The 23,588-nt window shown below is 42.1% G+C and overlaps 1 protein-coding gene across 3 annotated transcripts in view; it reads left to right on the top strand.

The window, feature by feature from the left end:
• TBC1D9B (TBC1 domain family member 9B) overlaps positions 1–23,264 on the top strand; it is a 220,481-nt gene extending 197,217 nt beyond the window's left edge. For all 3 annotated transcript variants that reach the window (XM_078653543.1, XM_078653542.1, XM_078653541.1), the window contains 3 exons: positions 4,050–4,115; positions 5,443–5,546; positions 19,413–23,264. In XM_078653543.1, coding sequence (XP_078509669.1) covers positions 4,050–4,115; positions 5,443–5,546; positions 19,413–20,105 — 863 coding nt within the window. In that variant the 3' untranslated portion in view covers positions 20,106–23,264. The remainder of the gene's footprint in view (positions 1–4,049; positions 4,116–5,442; positions 5,547–19,412) is intronic.
• The last annotated feature ends 324 nt before the right edge of the window (positions 23,265–23,588 follow it).

The following is a 23,588-nucleotide window of genomic DNA, read 5'->3' as shown; positions in this document are numbered from 1 at the left end:
AGGTTTTCAATTGGCATTGGTGCCATTTTGTACTCAAAACTGATCCAGAAAAGGATGTAGTTGAAGGGTGAAATGGAAATCTATTGCTTGTGACGCAACATAAGTTAGCACAATCTTTAAAATAACATTAGAAGTGATCGAGCCTGTCAAAAGGAAGTACATTTAAGAGCCTGTCTGCAAAGAGGACTATATGAACAGATGCCTCCTTCATAGGATGGGTATGCATATACCAGAAATTAGAGCAAAACAAATTGATTCTAGCAAAAATACAGTTCCATGATATCCTGTGTAATTAAGAACATTTCCACTCGCTTTCAAGTCATTTAAGGAATGAGTATGCAGCAGAATTGCTGGGTTGAGTGGTCATTACGAGAGCTGCAGTGTGGTACATCTAAAGAAGTGTCTTTGGCAAATGTGGTGCTGAATTATTTTTCATCGTACATCTTACCTAACCAAAAATGCCGCCATCTCACTAGCTCCCTATGTAGTCACCTCTGCCTTTCACCTACGGAAAGTGGAAACTGTGCCATTGCTGTAAAAGTACTTGAAGTCAGGTGGCACCTCATAGCATAGTGTGCATTCTGTGGTTCTTAAAGACCATGTTGATATTTCGGCGTTTCTAAACATTAAAGGAGGGAACTGTGACTACCTGTGCTAGAGGCAGATATGTTAGCTTTATTGAATAAATCCAGCATGGATGTGCCAGTCTTAAGCAATTTGTAGACAATCACTTTCTTCCTGTTCTGTCCACAGTTAGGAAAATTTTAATGTAGCCTATTTACAGTTCTTTCTAGACAAATTACACCGCCGTTTCCCGCTCTAGTCCAGTTTTCTAGAAACAAACTGCACTTTTTGGGGGCAAGGCCGGTAAATCTGCTAAAAGTGGTCTTGGCACCTTTGTGGCTGACTGGGTATATATGCTGCCATTGATTCTGTGTATCACTGGATCCTGTTGTATACTGCTAACTTTCTTATCATATTTATTTTTGTATTTCTTAACAAGTTGATCTAAGTCTCTTCAGCTTGTCCTTTTTTTCTTTCCCAAGCATGTTGTCTTTCATGCAGTGTCGTAGGGATTGCCTCAGCCCATGGTATTTTTAAAAGTATTTTTTGCCAGTGTTTTTTCTTGTAGATTGGTCCTCCTTTGGCACCCAGGCCTACGTTAAATGGCACTGAACTATATATAAAATAATTAGGACTTAGGCACTCACATTGAATTCCATTGCTGCTTACTTTCAGTGCAAGATTGGATGACTTGCTAAAGGATGCATCTGAATGAGAAGAATAAGCCATATTTTTCAGCCTTAAGAGCATATCTTTTAATATCTAACTGCATGCATTGCATGGACAGTTTCTCGTGGCTGTTAAATAATTAAAACTTTGATGTATTTTGGGAATTTAAAATAACCCTAGACATCAAACTGCAAAACGTCCTTAAATTTGCCTCTTTCTATCTGATGTAAAAGAATGCTGTTTGCCTGGCCTGGGAGTTGCTATCAGTTCAGGCCCGAAAATTGTTTCCTCTATTTACACAAGTCCTTCAATTCATCTGCTATGGTTAGCACTTGCCTCGAACACGATAGTCCAGACCTTCGTTGGTTTGTAAAATTGGCCATTTTTCTTTCAGGCAAAATAAGTCGTTCATTGGCTTCAAGACAGATAATTATGTTGAGACGTTGCTGTCTGGCATTCAGATGTTTGCAGAGACATACTTCAATCTAATTGGTCAGTCTTGCATGTTTGTTTCTGAAGATCTCTCGATGCACCTGAAACTTTGCTTTCAGTTCTAGCATCAAACCTGCTTTTAAATGAAGCTGACCTGTTTTGGCCAAGGACGCCATTTTACAACTGGGATCACAGGATTCTCCTAGCTCTATCACAACTTTCTTCTACATGAACAACTACAGAGTAGAATGAATCTGAGAGTAAGGCACCTCAGCCCAAAGATCATGGGTTTGGAAGCATAGCTATTGGGGTTGTAGATTTTTTAATACTTAATTTGTCCACCTGAATCTATGAAGCTCTTTGGTGAATTAACAGAAGTCTTTTGAATGGAAGAAATGTGGTGTGTGAGGCAGGTAACAATTATCCCGTGCAGTACAACACTGTGTATGTATTGTACTTCATAGAGTTAGGTATTAAAATGAGGGGTAGACCTAAATCTATTCACCCCGAAACATGTAGGAGGTGATTGGGAATCCTTTAACTATTTAATACCCTGATGATTCACAATTTCCAAGAAGGACTGAAGTTCTACTTCACTTTACTGAAATAATGGCATATAAGGCATTTCATTAAAAGTGCTGTGCATTGTGACCATTATCACATATTACTTTGGGATCATCTGGACTCCCAAGATTGAACTTCTCACAAATTAGGAAATCACAGAATGAGGAGACAGAATTTGGGAAGTGCAAAAAGAAGAATAATGACTTTGGGGCAAAAGAATGCAACCCCTTTTAAAGTAAAAAAGAAAATAATGTTAGGTATTTTAAGTAGACGTTATACTATGGCTTTTTTTATTTTGTGCTACTAGCTTTTTTGAGCTTTAAACAATAATGAGGCCAGGTCTATCATTTTTTTGTCTAAAGCATATTGGATTTATCTAAAAAAAAATTGAATTGCCAGTATTCTTCCTAATGCTTCAGACAAATTCCAAAAAGAGTTGCCACAACGCTTCTGACAAATTCCAAAAAGAGTTGCCACAACACTGACATTTTCAAAATGGTGGCATTTGAAACACAAGGCTCTTACCTGGGAACTACTGATGCAAGTTTAGCTGTTTGGATTGTACCCGGGTTTGCATTTGCCGTCAGTTACTAAGTCATCTGATGGCCACCCAGTAGCACCATTCACCTATGAAAGTGGCAATAGTGGCATTTATGAATAATGCACCTAAAACCTTCACAGGGCTGCCACATCACATGCTTGGAGTTCAAATTAGATGCTTAAATGTGACAGTAGGTGTTAGAAACTGTCTTCAGTACTCTGTCAGCCTTTAGACACTGCCTACAACAGGTACTGCTTGCTGCCTTGTGCACAGCCTTTTGATTTATAACCGATTCATGCTGCAAAAGAAAACATTCCTTAACGGTAGCCCTAGTATGTGGCTTGATGTCTGTTATAGATTCACATGCTACTCCCATGCTCTCTGGCGCTTTTTTTGAGATGGAAGAATGCTGAGCTGATCTCAAGCAAAGGCTTGATAAGTAATTCATAGGATGATGCTGAATCGAGAGCATCGTGGCGTTCAAATGAACGTCTAGATACTAAGGGTGTGCGCTCATCCTGGACGCTCTTCTGTTTGTTTAATCAGTGAATGCAATGGTAGGGGTTGGAGGTGTACTGCTTAGAGTATTGACTGTGCTTCCTTTATTCTACAGTTAGTACGTGTCTGATCTTGGCTTTTATACTTTAAAGATATCTGGCGGAGTTCCCCATGCTTCCAAAGTCCGATAGTTGCTAGGCTGACATGGTACTGGAGGGGCACCTGGGCAAAATACCACCCCTACTTGCCGGGGGCAAAACAATGCTGCCATGGTGCACTGCGATCAACAGCGCTCCTACTTCCTTGATCACAGTGAAGCTCCATGTGTCCTTGGCAGTAGTCACGATCACTTGGTCTGTTTGCCTCTGTTTCATTGCCAGCAACTTTCTAATGTCTTCCAGGCTCAGTGAAGCTTCAACTCAAAACTTAGGGTGTATGTTTAACAATGGGATGGGTAGCTCAATGAGCTTGTGTGTCTAAAAGGCAAACACCTACAGTTTAAAGGCTTTAATCCCAACAAGACAGAATCGGGCTTTCATCCTTCTGAATATGGTGAAAAGCTAATGCGTTAAGTAATAATACAAAGAGAAGGTTATGTTCATGAGGTAAACACAGAAATAATAATAAGGCAATTTTATCATGTGTAGCCCCCGCGCAACTAAGTGGTTCTATTTAATGTCACATTGCAGCCCTGGCTGTTCTGCATCACTTTCACTGTTTGTTTCACCCTGAATTAAAACATGTAAATGACCTTGTAATTGTCTTGCTCCATTTTGTCTAGAAGCTGCTGCTCAAGAGAACACAGCTGGAATTGCTGATGGGAATGAGGACTTTGCTGAGAAGAAAGGTACATTTAAATGTTCATTTTTTCATACACCAGTTGATTTCTGCATTTATCCATTCGTAGACTCGCAGTTTTGACAGCTAGGATAAATTGTGCAAAGAGATATGACGTTTAACCAAAATTCAAACTTGGAAATTCGATACAAGCCATTTTCCACTGCTGACAGCTTAACCAGTGGACCGAAGTGTCACAGTTCTAGTAGACCGCAGCTCTGGCTGGTTTTACAGTTTGTGGTGTAAATAAGACTTTAGCAAGTAAATGTTGAGCCTTTAAAAGTCCGATAATGCTTAGGCACACTGAGTCGTATGTTAGGCCTGCCTCAAACTATGTAGCTGGCAATGGGCAGCGACGTAGCCTCCTGGCTATCTATGTTGCACAAGAAGAAAATACTGCTGCAATAACCCAAGGAGAGTGGGTTGCCTCAAAGAAACAGCCAGGAATCCCTTAAGGTTTTTCAAGAGACCCTCACCCACCATCAGTAGCGGCTCCTGGTGGGAGTGCTACTGGGCAGTGACGTGGGGCGGGGCAGGATGGGGGGGGGCTAGTAAACACCGGAATATGGATGAATGCAGGTAAGTTGACAATTAAAATGTGATGCAGCGCGCGCAACGAAATTCTTTTTATTGATTTAATTGTCAACTTAACTGCATTCATCCGTATTCCAGTGTTTACTACCCCCCACCCTGCTCCTCCACCGTCCCACGTCACCGCCCGGTAGCACTCCCACCAGGAGTCGCTACGACCTGCCATGTTACCGCGGTGGCATTGAAAATCGTGTCAATACACAGCTACCTAATGTGGCTGAGTGCGCTCAACTGCCTCACGGTGGGAGCACTTATAAAATGGCATCTGTGAAATGTGTGTTAACATTACCTCAAACGTCCCTAAACAATATTTATTATGTGGCTGGGAATTGGGGTAAGGTTGAAAGAGATGCACTTGGGGGTAATTATAATCCCTTACATCAAATGTGAAAGTGTGGTAACATTATTTAGCCACCTGGGCTCAGACCTGGTCTAGTGGCTTTTCTCTGGACCTACTTGCGACAGATCCCTATATGTGAATATAAAAAAGGAACACTATCCTATCATACGTGATCATGCGTTATCCACTCCCCTTTGATTTATTTCTGGTTATGATTGGAAGTTGAGTGGAGATTTCTGCATACTTCTACCTCCGCTTTTTTTGATTTTCCCTTATCTGTGTTGCATAGACAAACGTCTCGGGAAATATGCATATTTTTCTTCTTGCTAGGTAGCACGGAGTATGCATTTGAATACTGTGTGCACATTGTCACATAACCTCCTTTTGCATTTTTTTTCTGTTTCAGAGGAGGAGGCCAAACCCCCTGACTACAAGTACTATCTGCGCATGTGGGCCAAACAGCGGGAGCCGAAGAAGGAGACCATAAAAGACCTACCTAAGATGAACCAGGTTAGGCACCCAGATAGTTCTTTTCTAAATTCAAAACAAACCAGTTGCATGTTCTGAGTACTTCATCTCCTGTCAACCATACAAATAGGTAATCTACCCTTCACAACACATTTCAACAGCAAAGGTCCAGTATTTTTAATAATTACTGATGCCAGGCGTGTGTGAAGACCCACCTGAAAGCACAAGCAGTCTTCCTAAAATCCATTCATTATTCTCTGCCACTTTCAAAGGCTTAAAATGACTGAGGCAGGGGGTGGCAGGACCGCAGACTAGGACTATAGTATTCACTGGAGTCAGTCGTTTGTGCTAATGTCTACATCCCAGTCCCCTTCTGTAATACTAATGTGAAGATTAACAATAATTACTTTATTGATTTGGGGATTCTACAAATAAAGCACCTAAAAAACTTAACAAACCCTAAAGTTTCAATGCATAAAGCTTACAGAAAATATGTGGTGTATCAGTGACCCGAGACCAACTTGAGCTGAACTGCAGGTGCATTTATGCTTTTTTGCAGGGAATGACTAATACAATAATAATAGTTAAGTTCTGTGGCGAAGGGCCTCCTTAAATGACCAAAGTCTTTATATATATATATATATATATATATATATATATATATATATATCCGCGCTCGTTCCTCCTGCCGGTATTCGGGAGCACTCGCAGACGGGTGCGAGTTGCGGTGACAGGATCCGCAAAATTATGATGCTCAAAGTCTCCACCAACTTCAGTACAGACCACGCACTCAAAGGATAGTTTCTCCAAAATTATTTATTACGCTTGTAACAGACGCGTTTCGGCGCTCCGCCTTCCTCAATGTTACAAACATTGTGGTTAGGCGCCATACTTTATCTGTCGCGTCCCCGTGACTTAATAATGGAAACAAACAAGGGACTAATTTCTCCTCCATTACATTGGTACAATCTTTATATTTGAGAAATACCTTGCCCATATGTAAGCTGGTTTAAAAACGCAATTATTATTATTTCCAAATTGCGTTTCCATCTGAGTTGAGAGTAAGCAGCAACTCAGAGTTCAGTCACGGTGTTTATCGTACATGGCCCCGTATTCGTATTGAAACTAGCAGCGCCAGATTAGCATGGAGATGCGTTAGCATGGAGATGCACCTTGCCAATTGTAATCTGGTTAAGCCAATACATGGCTGAATACTTCTAGATAGTCCGGGCTCACAACTACAAACATGGCGCTGCTAGTTTCAATACGAATACGGGGCCATGTACGATAAACACCGTGACTAAGGAATATTTAAAAAACGTAAAGAAGGGGTAACTAGCTCCAAGCAAAGCCCACCTAGCAAAATGACTGACCTGGTAACATCTTTGGAGAGATTATATGAAAGAGAGGTCAGGAAATGGTGGGAAGCAACCAGTCTGCAACACTATTATGATGACTAAATGGTACCACGAGGATTACGAGTTTACACAGTCCCGTCATACGAGAACCCTGATCCACAGCTTTTGACGGACTGAGAGGAACTTACCTCGCATTACTGTAAAGGTACTCTCGGACTCCTAATAAAATATGCATGGAGTGACCGGGATAAGGCGTTAGCAGAAATTAAGATCATGGAAGAGGAGTTAGCCAAGTTGGAGGAAGACAAAGAGGTTATAGAAAACATCAGGACACAGATGAAAGTGAGACTTGGTAAATATGAACAAAAGATAAAAACGCGGAAACAAGAAAAATTTGACCGCGATGAGAGAGATTATTCCCAAGGAAGGATTCTAACGTTTGCGCGGAAATTCGATGCCCCGAGAAAAGAGTTAAAGAAGAGAAGTGGGCAAGATCAAACAACAGTAGTAGAAACTTCAGAATCAAGCGCAACGGAAAATGAATCTGCAGATGAAATCACAACAAGGGACAGAGACCAAGCCACAACTACTACTAGGACACCAATTCAGGACGAGTTCCGAGTCATCAAACAGGCATAGTTACGAGATGGCAAGACCAAACCCCCAGAACGAGAAGAAGACAAACCAGAAGGGGAGGGGGGGGGGCTACAAGAGGAAGAGGACGCGGAAGACCCAAGAGATCCAACTGGGTGAACCGGAAAAAATACGTCAAATCCAAAAACCAACAGCAGACATTACAATCATAAATTTGACACCGAGAGTTCTAACCACCATGGAGAAAAAAGTTTTAAGTTTAGGACTCTCCTTTTGTCCCACAAGCCACCTTGAGTATACTCAAACACGTATAGACCTGTTCAACTTTGTCAGAAAGTTAAAATTACACAAATATTTTAAAATGAGACCAAATCTAAAAAATACAATTGGGACACCCATGAGAGTTACATCAACGGATGCACTAAGAGGACAGGATTTACCTGCAGTAGAGATTATACAAGGACTAGTCCTCGAGGAATATACAAGTCAGCTTCCATCAATTACAGATGACCCATCAATAAGAGCCGAGGCTTTAGGCATTGAACAACAAAGAGAAGAAAGTGGATATAAACCTAAATCACATTTCAATCCCCAGTTAACACTAGATGCCATTGATGTGTTTTCCGATGACAAATGACTTGGTGAAATATAGACAGAGAATATCAAAAATGGCCAAAAAGGGCAGCAACAGAAGCAATATCAATCAAGAGGAAAGGAAAGCAATTACTGATCTAATGCGGGATAAGAATGTGGTAATCAAGCCCTCAGATAAGGGCGGAAATGTCGTCCTACAGACCAGAGACAATTACTGTAAAGAGGCGAACAAACAACTTTCGGATACGAGAAATTATGAAATATTTACAAAGGAACAATATCTGACCAGCATACAACTGTATGATGAACTAATCTATAGATGGTATCAAAAAAACATGCTGGGTAAAGAAGAGTACTTATTTCTGAGAAGTGAGAATCCGGTAACACCGACTTTCTACCACATCCCAAAAATACATAAGAACTGCAGTGATCCTCCTGGGAGACCTATAATTTCGTCCCAGAATAGCTTAACCGAACATCTTTCTGTTTTTGTTGACCATTTTCTTACCCCTCTAGTACAGGAACTGGACTCTTATGTAAGGGACACAAAAGACTTTTTGTCAAAAATGGACAAAATAAAATGGGACCCCAGCTATAGAATGCTGGTTTTAGACATAACTAGTCTATACACGTGCATCAGTCATGACAAGGGTATAGAAGCAGTGAAGCACTATCTGAACAAAAGACAACTGAGGTTTTTGGAGCACAACACTATGCTTGTAACTTTTGTGGAGTTCTGTTTGAGGAACAATGTTTTTATGTTTGGGGATATATACTACAGGCAAACATCCGGGACAGCGATGGGCACCTGCTTCGCCCCCAGCTACGCGAACCTATTCGTGGGCTGGTGGGAGGAGCAGGTGTCCAGGTCGCTCGAAAAGGATGGAGAAAAGGGCCAGGTGATTGAATGGTGTCGATACATAGACGACCTATTCATAATTTGGCAGGGATCAGAACAAACAGCCATGGCCTACATTGATGTCCTCAACAGTAATGATGTTAACTTAAGATTCACAGGGTCTACAAGCAATAAATGTGTGGAATATCTAGATTTGAAAGTGTTCATTTTGAATGGAAAGATAGAAACATCTCTATTTCGGAAAAGCACGGCAGGAAACTCTGTATTGTATGCAACCAGCAATCATCCAGATGCGTTAATACAGAGTATCCCCTACGGGGAATTGCTAAGACTGAAACGAAATAGCACTAGAGATTCAGACTTCCAAATAGCAGCATTAGAATGCGTTTCCAGATTCAAACATAGAGGTTATGCCATGGACACATTGGAAAGTGCTTTAAAGAAAGTAAAATCCATACCTAGGCAAAACCTGCTGGGAACAAAAGATACAACATCTGAAGCCAACAAATCAGAAAGGGGAAAGTTCCGGCTGGTAACCCCCTATTCGGCAGAAGCCAATCACCTCAAGCATATGCTCAGAAAGAATTGGCATATATTGAAGACAGATAGTGTTATCAAAGATGATATTCCAGCTTTTCCATTGGTGACTTTTAAGAAATCCAGATCATTGAAAGATATGCTGGTACAAAGTCACCTACCAAAATTGGAAAAGAAATCTAACACTCTTGCAGATTTGAAGGGATTCCAACCATTTTTTAAATGTAAAGCGTGTGCGCACAGCAGAAGAGTAAAAAGCTATGAGATACCGAGCACAGGAATAACAAAAACTATTAATAAATATCTTACCTGTAGCACCCCTTATGCTGTATACTGTCTCAAGTGCCCGTGTGGACTTTCCTATATTGGAAGTACTATTAAGCCCCTGAAAATGCGAATCTTAGAACATTTAAGAGCAATCGATAAAAATGATCAAGCTTATCCGGTTGCACGGCATTTTCAGGAAAAACACTCCAGCAATAGACACCAATTACAGTACTTTGGTCTGGATCATGTAGTAGAGAGCCCAAGGGGAGGAGACAGGCTGCACAAATTGAGAAGATTAGAGTCCCGATATATAATAGATTTGATGACAAAACATCCAAAGGGACTTAATGCGGGAGAAGAATTAGCGTCTCATATCGGATTCTAGGGATAAAAATAAAAAAGAAAAAGTAAAAGAAAAAGAAAAATAAGTGAAAGAGTAACAAAACTCAATCCCCGAAACGGTGACCAAGGGTATGTGTGCATGAGAACATTACAAACATTGAAAAACGTATTGAATGACACCTACAAATGTCCCTATGGGGGAATAAACTGATGTGAATAGTGTTTTTGAAAAGTTAAAGTTTTTTGAAAGTATGTTGAAACCAGTAATTAATTATTTGTGATAAATATTCTCTATAATTTGATACTTTAGTGAATTCAGTACTGTATCTTATAGAGAGAGTGATCTAGGAATTTATTGAAACCTATTTGTGAGAAATCCTCCAGCATCGCTTATTGTTAGAAATAAGTGAATGATTAGCAAATTGATTATGAATGTACCCCTTATGAACTAAGAATATTATTGACTCATTATTATTTTGGGAACAATTTGTGTCAAGGGATATAGGCCGATCCACAGCTTGATAACGCATGGAGATGCACCTTGCCAATTGTAATCTGGTTAAGCCAATACATGGCTGAATACTTCTAGATAGTCCGGGCTCAAAACTACTAACATGGCGCTGCTAGTTTCAATACGAATACGGGGCCATGTACGATAAACACCGTGACTGAACTCTGAGTTGCTGCTTACTCTCAACTCAGATGGAAACGCAATTTGGAAATAATAATAATTGCGTTTTTAAACCAGCTTACATATGGGCAAGGTATTTCTCAAATATAAAGATTGTACCAATGTAATGGCGGAGAAATTAGTCCCTTGTTTGTTTCCATTATTAAGTCACGGGGACGCGACAGATAAAGTATGGCGCCTAACCACAATGTTTGTAACATTGAGGAAGGCGGAGCGCCGAAACGCGTCTGTTACAAGCGTAATAAATAATTTTGGAGAAACTATCCTTTGAGTGCGTGGTCTGTACTGAAGTTGGTGGAGACTTTGAGCATCATATATATATATATATATATAAAAAAATAATTTATATTATGTTAGTAAAACGTGTTTCTGGTATACTCCTGCCATCTATTGGGCTGGGAAGTTTGCAAGTTGTTTTTCTTCTAAGAACGTTTTTCGAGTCACAGGATGTACAATGCACACGGGCACCAACTCTGTTAGATTGTGTTTTGGTTTTTTTCGCCAGTGTGTTCGGGCATTTACCAGTGGGGCTCAGACATTCACTTTGTCCATCACGTTCCTTCAGGCCTTTGCAGTAAAATTCAACAAGATATTTGGAAAAATTGGAAACTTATCGTATGTGCTTTTGGCAACATGCTTCAGAGACACACCTTATTTGGTTGGCTTCTATCTGTTATGACCTCAGGTCCTCTCTGTGGCCACGTGCCCTCTTGTCTTGGATGTCTGTTACCTAAGGAATGTATTCACTATCAATAATTGGCTCTCCCTGAACTGATACACCATGAATATTTTTCAAGTTACAGCCCAAACGGGTCAATAATTTTGAGACATCATTTTACATGGACCAATTGAATTGGTCATTAGGCTGTAGTGTATCCAATTTCTAAAATAAAAAGAAATAGACTACCATACAGAAACCTTTCATCCACAGAAAAAAGTGTGAGAAGGAAAGAAGGCACCTCACGGTAGCAACACCAAGGGGGAAACCTGACTGGTACTCGCCAGAAACCCACTTATCATTGGTTACCTCCTTTCCAGTAGGGAAATGTGCATGTGTATTAAGACAAAACCTCAGCCCAATGAAAACAAAAAGAAGAAACCTAAGTGCGAGTGTACTTCCTATGTGTATAAGAATCATCCACGTGTTCAAGGATCCCGTGAGAACAAAAACATAATCCTCATCAATAAAAATTGGTAAAGCTTAATTGCTCCTGATACTCTTTATTCCTCGCTGTAAGCTTTTCCACATTAAAAATGACTCCTATCAAGTCATAATCAAGAAACAACTAGCCAACATGTTTTGTTATCAACTTTAAGCAACTTCGTCAGGGCTAGGGATCCAAATAAATGTTTTCATGTGGGATTTGCATCAAACCTGTGATGATAGTAAATAAAGACAAAGAAGGTAAAAACGAGTTATAGCTGCAATTTCTTTCATGGCATTCCCAGTATATCGTAGTACTCCACATCAGTGTTTCAAAGGTTAACAGGAATGTCATACCTTCCGGTTGCGTCACTGCAGCATACCGGCAACCTCACTGAAACGAAAAAGATGCGTCCTATGATCGCGCACCCGTCTGGTAACCGCCAGCAGGTCTTGTCACCTATAATCGGATTCAGACGGCAGAACAACCCCATGACCATCCATGATAGATATTATTAAAATTCACAACCCTCATTTGAAGGGTCTCTCACAACCCCTGCATCTGAGGGAGTCTCGCCATTTCACTATACACAGCGGTGAAAATATCGGTTTTCATGTATACATCATACCACTTTTCATTGTTACTCGTTAATGTATAATTATCATGGAAACACGTTCTTTATTACAATTAGCTTTAACCTCCCCAAGCATACACAACTTCGTGTTCACTACCTTAATTGCCATTCATACTCTTACCGGGACCTCGGACCTGGTGCGTTTCTAATCGTCCGGCCGCCATCTCTGCAGCTACGTCTATGATAAACACGGTGTGACGTGTCACGTTACGTGGCGCGTGCTCGGGGATCACGTGTTTACGGCATCAGAGCCGCTCATAATAGCCGCCATCATGGAATGGGGAAGGGGATAGAAAAACAAATGTAATTTGGCTCACTTCAACTATGTTGCGCTCCTCCAGTTGCCAACAGATTGTAGACCCAGCCCATTGATAAGAATATTGCCACAGCTGCACATGTAATAAACACAGTGTAACGTGTCAAGGCATCTGCTCGTGAGTCGCACACCTACAGTACCAGGGCAGGTCATAGCCCACAACTACATTGAAAGTAAAGGGGAACATAGCTTTCTAATGCCAACTATATGACAATCTTCCATTTCACAGAAGATCTACAAACACCATACCATCATTCTCAATACCCGTAAGAGTCTGTCAATAGAATCAAAAAAGTTTTTTGACTTCGCTTTCAGACTTAAGTCTGAAAGCAACCTGGGTGTATGAATCGGCCCAGCTGACTACAATTGTAATATCACGAATGGCAAATTAATTTACAACTTGGCTCCATCCGTGATAAACATGATAAAAGCGCATCAGTTTGTGGGTCCTATCAATTTAACAATAATAGTACAATGTGTTTGAGATGACCCACTATTAATGACCGAGATATGCCATCCATGCCCCCCTTTTTTCATAAAAAGTTTTTAATACAAAAAACTTTTTTGATTCTATTGTATTGTGTATCAGTTCAGGGACAGCCAATTATTGATAGTGAATCCGTTGAGTGGGGTCTGGTTGTCCTGTTATTCCCCTTGAAACTCCCATTGTATTGATGACCTAAGGAATGTACACAGATAGAATGGACGTCTTTCTAGAATTGTCCCCAATGTCACGCAAAGTTCTCCCGGTCCCACTGACATGAGGTTTGTAACCTTTGCCTCCACCCCACGACAACTGCGTGCAAGGCCTGCCTCACTTTCCGTTACAAAAACACCTCCGATAACAGTGGGAGAGGCGTTGGGCACTTCAAAAGATGTAGCAGCAATCCTCCGATGGCCTTATGTAGAGGTAGGATGCCACCCCCATGGGTTGGGGCGTGAAGCCCCACATCCAAGGGCTTGTGCTACCTTCGGGTTCTGGCAGGCTCCAACTAAAAGCCTCACAGCCAACGAGGCCTGTCTGCTAGCATCGCCCCTCACCAGTTGCCGAGCGCGAAGATCCACAATAGTTCGGGCCCCTTTGGCACTAGCACCAAGGCCACCATTGACTTCATAGCCAAAGTCGACTCTGAATCTACCATCCACATTGAAGACTGTGTCGACGACCTATTATGAAGATTTGGAGCAGCCCATCCTACAATGGGTTCAAGAGGAACTAGATGCAAGGCAGAAAAAACAATTCACCCTTCTACAGACGAGGAAAATTTTTATGAAATTACCACCATCATTATTCAATTACCTCATTTTCAAATCATTAGCGGGCGTAGCTCAAGTAAACTAGAGAAGACAAAACAAAATTCTGGTTCCAAACCAGTTGTGATCTGAAAACTAGGAGATACAAGTGGTGGATATATTTAAAACCGTGCTCAATTACTAAGGTTTGTTAAGATGAGCACAGCGTAATCGGCATTGCTGTACCTCCTAGCCTACAAGCGTAGCTCCTCTGCACAGGTCTTCCCTGTGCAAATCCATAAGCTTCTACTTATTCAAACTTTTGGAAGGTAAAAGCCCATTGACTTCTGAGCTGGGATCGAAAAACCTTGTAATAAAGACATCTCTAATGCAGTTATAAATTCAGGCTACTTATCTAGCATTCCTGTGCTGTAGGCGTGGGGCACTTGCCCTAAACGACCACTGCAGACTTTCTGTTGACTTTTTTTCCCTTTAGTATCACAGAGTGGGATTTGTACCATTTTGCAATCATATTTTAAAGACCACGTTTTACCAACATCCTTTGTAATGATAGAAGATCCTAGCCCATATATATGCAAACCTATTAGAGCCAGAACCCCCTTCCTATTATGGGGCGACTTGCTGGATTGTCAATGTGTTTGTGTAAGTGCCTGTACTTAAAGAAAATACTCCTCCACCACTTCTTCCAAGTTATCCTCTTTTTTTTTTTTTTTTTTTTTTTTTTTTAGGGTTTTCAGGCTGATTAGGTGAATTCTGTTAAAAAGCTTTTTGTGAGGGCTCTGGTAATTCTCGCCTGATCAGGCCACCTGTCTCTGATCCCATTAGAGAGGTAAGAGCCATAGAAGCAGCAGACCTGGTTAAACTGGAAGTTTCGATGGAGACCATGGGCTGCTGGTTGACTATGATTTTCCTGCTCCTCAAAGTAAACTTTCATAGTAAACTTTCATAGTAAAGTTTTTGTGTTTGTGAAGGAAATCTGTAGCCTGAAGGTAATGGAAAAAAGAAGCTGGCCGATGACTGACCGATTAAGCTAGAAGCTTGAGGTTGGGAAGAAGGATACTCTGTAAAGGTTACCCCACGATTAGAGTGATCCCATGAAAAAAGTAAGTGTGCGCCTTGCACCTTATTTGTCAAGCTGCATAAAGAACACGGTGAGCTAATAACCTTCCCCCTAACCTAGGTAATCTATGTGCTAGGTAGGTATACAGTCTGCCATCCCACAACTTTACCTGGGATATTGAACCCAAGCGAGGCCTCCTGATGGATTGTTATAGTTCCCATAATAGTTATAATATCTGTTGTCTTTCTTAAGCTCAAAATTGTTATCTTTTTAGAGAAAATGAAAACTGGAAGGTGTCTCTTACTTGTCCCCATAGTTATAATAATTCCGATTTGTTAATCGTGAACATATCACCCCCTTAAGGGTTTCAAGGCACTGGGGGCCGTCGGGGAGATTAAGTGAGCTATTGCCCAGAATCACAAAATTGCTGAGCTTAGCCGCACCAGGGATCGAATTGTGAACCCTGCACTATAGAGTAAGCAGTAAACACTGCGCCACACCTCTCCCTTGAGTCTCTTCTCTAGTTTTATTTCATAGGCAATATTCAAGAATATTACTAAAGCACATCCATCGATACAAGATAATGAATGAAAAATCCCTTCTCTGCCCTGTTATTACGAGCAACAGAAAAATATGTGGCAATCGTGGTAATTTAAATGCAAGCTTACATTAGTACAGACGCTTTTAAAAGCTTCTCCTTCATTCTGATGTACAAGTCAGGATTATGTTAATACATCAAGGCCTGTGTGGTATGTGACATTACTAAAACCCTTTAAAAAGGCTTGTCAATCGTAAGGTTTTCATAACGCCTTGAGTCACCAGAGATGGTGAATTTGTCAGAAATGCAGGGGTGCTTATTGTGCTGGCGTTTATACGATTCAGCTGATCTTTGAGAAGGTGCAGGGCGGCAAAGTGACATGTTGGCATCCCATTACTATGGGGATGATGTAGTCCTCGTTCTTCAGGTACTGGGCGAGGTGTGCTGCTGTGTGTATGGTGCGCCTTAGTGGGCCAATATGGAGTGTGGGAGGCCATGGAACGGGGCATTGTTGCCCTCCATAGTTTCACAAATTCAAAAGTGGCTTTCAGGGAGAAATAGTTGCACTTTCTTTTGTGGAAAGAGCTGGTCTTTGGCAGCCTTTGTTTTCTTGGTAATGTGTTGCTTGAGTAGAAGGTTGGTGTCCACGGTGAATCAAAGTGATTTAGCGGTTGGGTCAATTTCTGGGTTTGAATCCTTCCAGGTTCATGTCATGGAGTCTGGTGTGGACTAGATGTTGCTTATTGCTCTCGGCAAATAAATGTAAAAATGTAAATCCATTACTTGTATAGCGCACTTATCACACCCGAAGGGGTATCTCGGCGCTGGGGGCTGTTGGGAAGATTAAGCGAGCTATTGCCCAGAGTCGCATGGTGCTGGGCAAACCCCCGTCGGCGGAGCCAGGGATCGAACCGTGATCCCCAGCGTCCGTCGCCCTGGCCACGGCGCCACACCTCTTCAGGAGTTCAGTCATGGTGGGCTGCGCTTGAAGGTGGTGCTGGATAGGATAGGATGAGCTGCAGGCATTGCTAGAGGTGCAGAATGTCTGGAGCACTGGAGATTTTCAATTAGAGTTGTGCTTCATGGGCATGTTTCAGACTTGTCATGCTGATATTGGAGACCTGAGCGAGTGTAAGCTCAATTCACATCCAAATGAGCACCTCATGTAAAGTTTGAAAATAAAACAGGACCAGATGGAACCCTGGGGGCTCTTCTGAGATCTGAAGGTGCTAATTTTAAAAAACTGGTTTTGGTTGGATAGGTAAAAGGTGAAACTGTTAAGGATTTTGCCAGTAAATATCATTCAGGACTTCAGGGTGTGGATGATTGTGGGATATTTGACAGTGTGGAAGGCAGCTGAGAGGTCCAACAGTATCGGGAAGCAAAGGCCATCTTTACCTGTAGTCCGGAGTGCATTGTCTATGATTTGTAAGGTTGCTGTGCCTGTTCAGCAGTGTAATGTGAAGCTACATTGGTTAACAGAAGATGGTTGCATTGAAGATCATTGGCACTGACTGTAGGCTATTCTTTTAGATTATCTTGCTGATGACAGTCCTGTAAATGATGGGCCGGTAGTTGGTGCGGTCATCGTGATCTAGTGTTTCTTCTAGGGTTTGGGCAGGTCTTCAGGGTCTACGATTTCTTTGGGAGGGGGTGGATCTGGGTTGTCTTTAGGCATTCTGTGAAGTGAGTGAGAGTGGGAACGATAATGGGGAGTAGGGGTGAGAGCACTTCTATTGCGAGAGCTTTAATGAAGGGCAAGAGTAAGACGTGTATAAGGTATCTTTGAGGGAGTGGAGTATTTTGACAACATCGGAAGGAGATGAGGCTTTTAAGGCTGTCCATTGCAGTATGCTACAATAAGGGGGAGGCCTAGGAAGAAAAGCAGACTTATTATTGATACGCTGTCAGATTTCCGTATTTTTAAGTGAAAAAGAGGTTGATGATATAGCTTTTATGTGCAATGTGGGATAGGAGAGTTAGGCAGGCAGTTAATGCAGTGCTTCATAATCTGTTGGCAGCTTCATTGAATATTTTATTGTAGTACTTTGCTTTGGCTGATGTGATGAGTTGTCTGTCTGTTGCACAAACTTCAGTATCTGAAGGTTCTTGGCAGGTCTATTTTCTCCATTGACTTTTCTGTCTGTGGATAGAATGTTGGTTGCTGGCAAAGGTCTTTGGAGTTTTGAAAATGCCTTTCAGCATGTGAATGAGGTGATGGTTCCTGTTATGACACTTGCATGCTGCTAGACCTGTTGCACCAATTAATTGAACAACATCTTCAATATGGTACCATATGTTTTAAAGTGGTTCTTTTGCAGACCCCAAATAAGCGGAGGGGACATCCCGGAAGTGTGACTACTTCCCATGTTTACATTTCTCTTACACTGTGGCATCCATAGGCGCCCATAACAGCACAGTTTATGCTTTTTACAGGCTATTCTGCCTGGGTCTGGTCACTTTATAGAGATTTGCTCACTCACCTAGCTCTACTTACTGATGGTTGAGTTCATGTCTCAGGAGGCGTATTAGCTTTGGGTTAGGTTTACGGAGCACTTCAGGGTAAGACCCTCTGTTGGCATGTTAAGACTTTTATGCAAACTCATCAGGTGAACCATGTCCGTTCAGTAGGCAAGCCCCGCTATTATTGCCCTGTTGGTACATGAGGACCAAGCTTGGTGTAAGTTCTCTTTAGCGCCACAGATCAGAAACTAGGGTGATGTTAGTAGGAGCCTCTAGGTCTCTCCCTAGCGAGCACACTCTGGACGGAAACACATTTGGGTTTGAGCCTTTTTGTAATCCAGAGGGTCTGTCTGGCAAGAACAGATCTCCGGGGGACCAGCTTATAAACAGGATCTACTTGTTTTCTTTTTCATAGTGAAAAATCAAGATCTCTACGAGAGGCTGGACTCTGAAGTCGTTGGCATATATCAGAAAATCGTTTGCACACATGTAAAAAGATAGTATAGGATACCTGTCAGCCAGGTACTCTGAGTTACTTCTGTGGATCAGTCTCTGAAATGAGGCGGCGGGCATTCATATTCCTTAAAGCCTTCAATCTGTGGCAGAACAAATAAAGATGCAGAGTACTGATCGGGAGAGATTTCCTTCCTGTTGAAAAAGTGCCATCAGGCACTATAGTTATTGATGGTGTCCGAGCATCCTGTGGGTGCTGTGCACAGATGTGTGATTTGCCTGAGAACAGACTGGAGCTTTGAACGCCAACAAACATTTTGGTGGTTGGAGCTGGGTACAGGGCTATGAGTGCCCCAGGGCTTTCGTTATGTGCGGTGTAAAAAGCATCCCATTAGTGCAGTGGACAGTAGACCAGATGTAGGAGTAAGGCATAGAAGATGTATTAGAGAAAAGTGGTTCAAGCGGAAGGGGTTTGGGAAACTGCCATAAGTCAGAGGTGAAACAAGGAAGGTAGTGCTGGTAATGACTAGCTTTTTAGTGGGAGGCGGCACCTGTAGGTGAGTCTGCCAAGATGCCACTAGTAGTTAAAAATGAGTTCTAAAAAAGAATGCAACAGTGCGGCTGCAACAAAGTGGGTTATTCTTGACCCATGCACATAATAATTCGTACAATTGCAGACGATTTGCTGCTGTGGTGCAAGTCACTGAATTACTTGGCAGCTATAGGGGAAAATAAATATTTATAAATATGGATTTGACGTTTCTGTAGTCTGAGTCATTAAATGTTTTTTTCTTCTCTTCCAGGAACAATTTATTGAACTGTGCAAGACCCTCTATAACATGTTTAGCGAGGTACCTCAAGAGCAGGAGTTGTATCATGCTATTGCCACGGTGGCGAGTCTTCTCTTGCGGATTGGCGAGGTCGGTAAAAAGTTCTCAAACCCATCCTCGAAAGCAGGTGATAAAACACCAATGGCAGAAGAATCACCAAGCGATGAGGAAGAACGAACGCCTACTTCGGAGAACAGCCAGGATGCAGAACCGGAGCAAAGGGGGCAGGTTAAGACAGATGTTCTTCATTATGAACTCCCTGGAAAGGCTCAGGAGGACGCCCAGAAGTCCGATGAGGGAGCAGGGAGTGAGGAAGGAACGGGGTCTCCAGCACAGCTGCTATCAGATGATGAAAACAAAGATGATCTATCCATGTCCTCCTATTCCATGGTCAGTGCTGGGTCCCTGCCCTGCGAAGATATTGCCGATGACACTGTTCTGGTTGGCAGCGAGTCCACCTGCCCTGGCCCGAGGTATGGTAGCACTATTGATGCAGACTGGTCCATTTCCTTTGAGCAGATCTTGGCATCCATCCTCACTGAAGCTCCACTGGTGGACTACTTCGAGAAGAAAGTGGACATCCGTCAGAATATTAAGCAACAGAAGAAAATGGAGAGGCAGATCAGTTCTTCAAGTGACTACGAGCTTTCTTCAGTGTCCGGCTGACCTATCAAACTCAGTGTATACTCAATGGACCATTGATGGGGAAAGGTGGGACTGATGACTATCCCCCTGTAGTCTCATTGTGCAAGATGAAGTACTGAGAAACACTCCAGGAAAATGTACTGTATCTCTGCCCCTCAGATATATTCATCTGAATGAAACTTGGGTCTTTTTTCACTGACTGACCAATTCTAATATCCTGTAGGAGGAAGCGGAAGCACCTTTGCACTTGTGAAGAGCATAAATAGCCAATGGAACGCCTCAGCCCCAAGGCTTTGTCTTCACCATGCATCCTGCATGCAGCCCTTTGCCGTGTCTCTTCAGTAGGATGCTTTAGAGTATGGTTTGCGCCCTGCTACTAGAGGTTAATATGTGCCACTCCGAACCCGGTCTTGACATGCCTCCAGTGCCTGCCCCACCCCCCTTCAACTATTGTTAAGCTCTGCACCATGGTTGTGGTACTTATCCACTTGCCCTGAATGCCTAAACTGTGGGAACCAGTGTCGTCCTCCATATGTCATGAAGTAGCTCAGCACGCTAAAGTCACTTGCTTCATTTTACACTTCCGACATTCCTGTCCTTGCACTTAAAGGGATGTCGCTGTTTTCTCTAAATCTGGTGCAGTTGTGTGCCTCCACGTTAACCTTTTTCCTCAAATTGTACTTTATAAGGTGGTCTGAAAAGTACATGATAGTCGGTTCCTCAAGCAAATCATGGCCGGTCATAATGATGTGCTTGTGGAGTCCAGTGGCATATTTATTTGTCGAGCAAACAGTGTTTCTTCGTTATTCATTCATTTCAGAATAGCTTGGTTCGGACCTTGATGCTGAATGTGCCTCCATTCCATCTCCTTTTTCCAAGGTATCCTTTCATGTGCTGTCCTAGAACTTTCTATGCTACACAAGTTTATGTTGATATGGGAGTTATGTATGACCAATTGTTGGTAGGAACAGGTCTGATGGTAGTAGTGCAGCCGATTCTCATCTTCCTAGCAAGCTCAATCTGCTGACATGTAAAAGAATAGTCTTTTCTTTATCCTTAACCTTAATGTGACTGCTTTTAGTTTTCCAACCGATACATAACCTATGTGTGTCTGTGGCAGCAGCTCGCTCTTGTTGTGGTTGGTTTGGGGAGTGCATATGTGCGCATAGTGGCAAGCTATCCGTAGGTATAGGACTCTGTATGCATGAGTATGTGTGAAGTGCAGGTGGATGATTGTCTGATATGAATGCTGAGGATGTGTATTGTATGTATGAGCTTCTGATAATTAGTGAGTGTAGACATTGTTGCACTTTAGTGGCTATGAGGACTGTGTAGGATTTTGTGTCCATATGGACGTCTTGGGTTAAGGGCATGGTCTACGAGCATTTTTGCATGGATGCTTGCTTGGGTCTACGACTGCCCTTGAAAGCCAGTTGGCCAGTATAGGTTTTGCATATTAAGGGACTGTGTGGCTTTGCCCGTCTACGCACAAATGTATACACACCTCAGCAGTTGTGAATAGAAGGGTTCATGATGTGAATCTTTGTATTCACTGGTATGTGTGCGATATACCAGTGCATGTGCCGCTGTGTATTAGCCGTAAGTTGGGGAGGCTGTGTGAACACTTTTTGTGGAAGTTGTGCACACAGTAAGACTTCCAATCATTCCCTGTGCGTATCCAAAGTGTGTTATCAGAGAAAGCATGCCACAGCAGAAAGCCTCTGGCTCCCATGGCTCGCCTATGACAACCGAGCCAAGGCTTGTTTATTGCAGGCCCTCCGACCTCAGAAGGGAAAGATGGCAGGGCTGTAGCAGAATATCTGAGAGGAGGACCCTTGGTCTTTTGTATGAGGTGATGCTCACTCTGCCAATGGAGGTTTGGCTTGAGAGACAAATTGCGAGAGTGCAGACCTCTCATAAAAGGACATTCATCCCAACTGCTGGTGAGCAGATGCCTTTTGGTGTGGTTTGGAAAAGTTCTTTGTTTCACCCAGTATGAATTTTGTGCAAAATTTTTAAAGAATTGTGTGCAGTTTTAATGTTGGTGAACGGCCTTACCACAGAACTCAGTGAATTAGGGCAATGCTGTGATGTAAACATTTGAAGTATTCTGCTAGTTTGTATTCCATGACTGGCGTATTACTTGCAATCATTCTGAGGATGTATGTTTGCTACGTCCAATAACACTCCCATTTTTTAAGTCCATATATTTTCTGAGTTTCCTAAGCTAACCGTAGCATAGGGCCTCACCAACTCAACAGTAATCCTTCTATTACAGAAAACACCTATTTCAGATATCATACTAAGTCTCGGCATTTCCTAGCATCTGCTTGCACTGGCTAAAAATTAAAACATTCCTCAAACTTTTATTTTATTCCTCCATAAGAGATGCTGCCACCATGTGACGGAATGTCTAGTCATGCCCCTTCACATATCACAGACTGTTTAACAAAGGAATTCAGTTGCTGTGGAGTTAAGAGATTCAAAGTAAGGGTTGTAAAGATATTAATTTGGGGATAGACAAAGCGGTGTCTTGTGCACTTTTTGGAAGACCATAGAACTGCTTAGTTAGTCTCAATTTTTCAGGGCCTCGCAGAGTACCTACCAGCAGTGGATACAGAATTCTTATCCCAGCTGGGCATTCCCAGTTTGTCCACACATGGTTGGACAGGTGATCACACACAGGAGCACACACAGTGGAAGATCAGACGGTTGTGTGAGATGGTGAGAGCAAAGACAAATCTAATAATGACATACACAGCAAAAGAAAACCCGTCTTTTGTTGTACTTTTTTTATAAATATTTTAATAACAATAGGGCGCTCGATTTTTGTTGGATTTTAGCAGGGATTTGTGATGTAGCTACTTCACAAAATGCACGTGAGCCTCATCATTCATGGGGGCATGTGGACAGAAACCTTCTTTTGGGTGACTGTGGTGGAGAGGGCTCTCATCTGTTGTGTAGTTTTCTGGGAGGTTTTAGTGAACTTGTGAGCACTCATGTTTGCCACTCTGCCGATCCCTCGCAGAGTGTTTGCGAGGCAGCTTCATCCCCCTTTCTGCTAATCCCACCGTAATTTATTTCAATTGTGTTTTTTAAGTGGAATATTGTAATCTGTATGACTTTTAAATGTCTGTTTCAAATCCCGCTCGTAATCAATAAATAAAGTTACAATCTAAATGAGTTGTTTCAAGTCAATATTTCGTGTTGGTTTGTGGTTCCTTCTGCTCTTCTATTACCAGGGCTATCAATGTGGCACATATATAAACACACACTTAGACCACAACTGCTTTTCCGCATTAAAATAGCTGAATAGGCGGCTAAAGTGCTGTGTGGTTTTCTGCACACACCGCTGTGCTGCAGATATGCTAGTGTTATTCATCACTATGGTTTACTTCAGCTGGTTTATGGAAACATTTGGGAGATCTTCACTGAAGGATGACAGCATTATTACAAAGAGTAGTGAAGGAGGCACATGTCATAAACTAGCACCCGCCCCTATCA

Source organism: Lissotriton helveticus, chromosome 7 (assembly GCF_964261635.1).
Source record: "Lissotriton helveticus chromosome 7, aLisHel1.1, whole genome shotgun sequence".
NCBI classification, from domain to species: Eukaryota; Metazoa; Chordata; class Amphibia; order Caudata; family Salamandridae; genus Lissotriton; species Lissotriton helveticus.
This window is presented reverse-complemented; position numbering and strand designations above follow the sequence as displayed.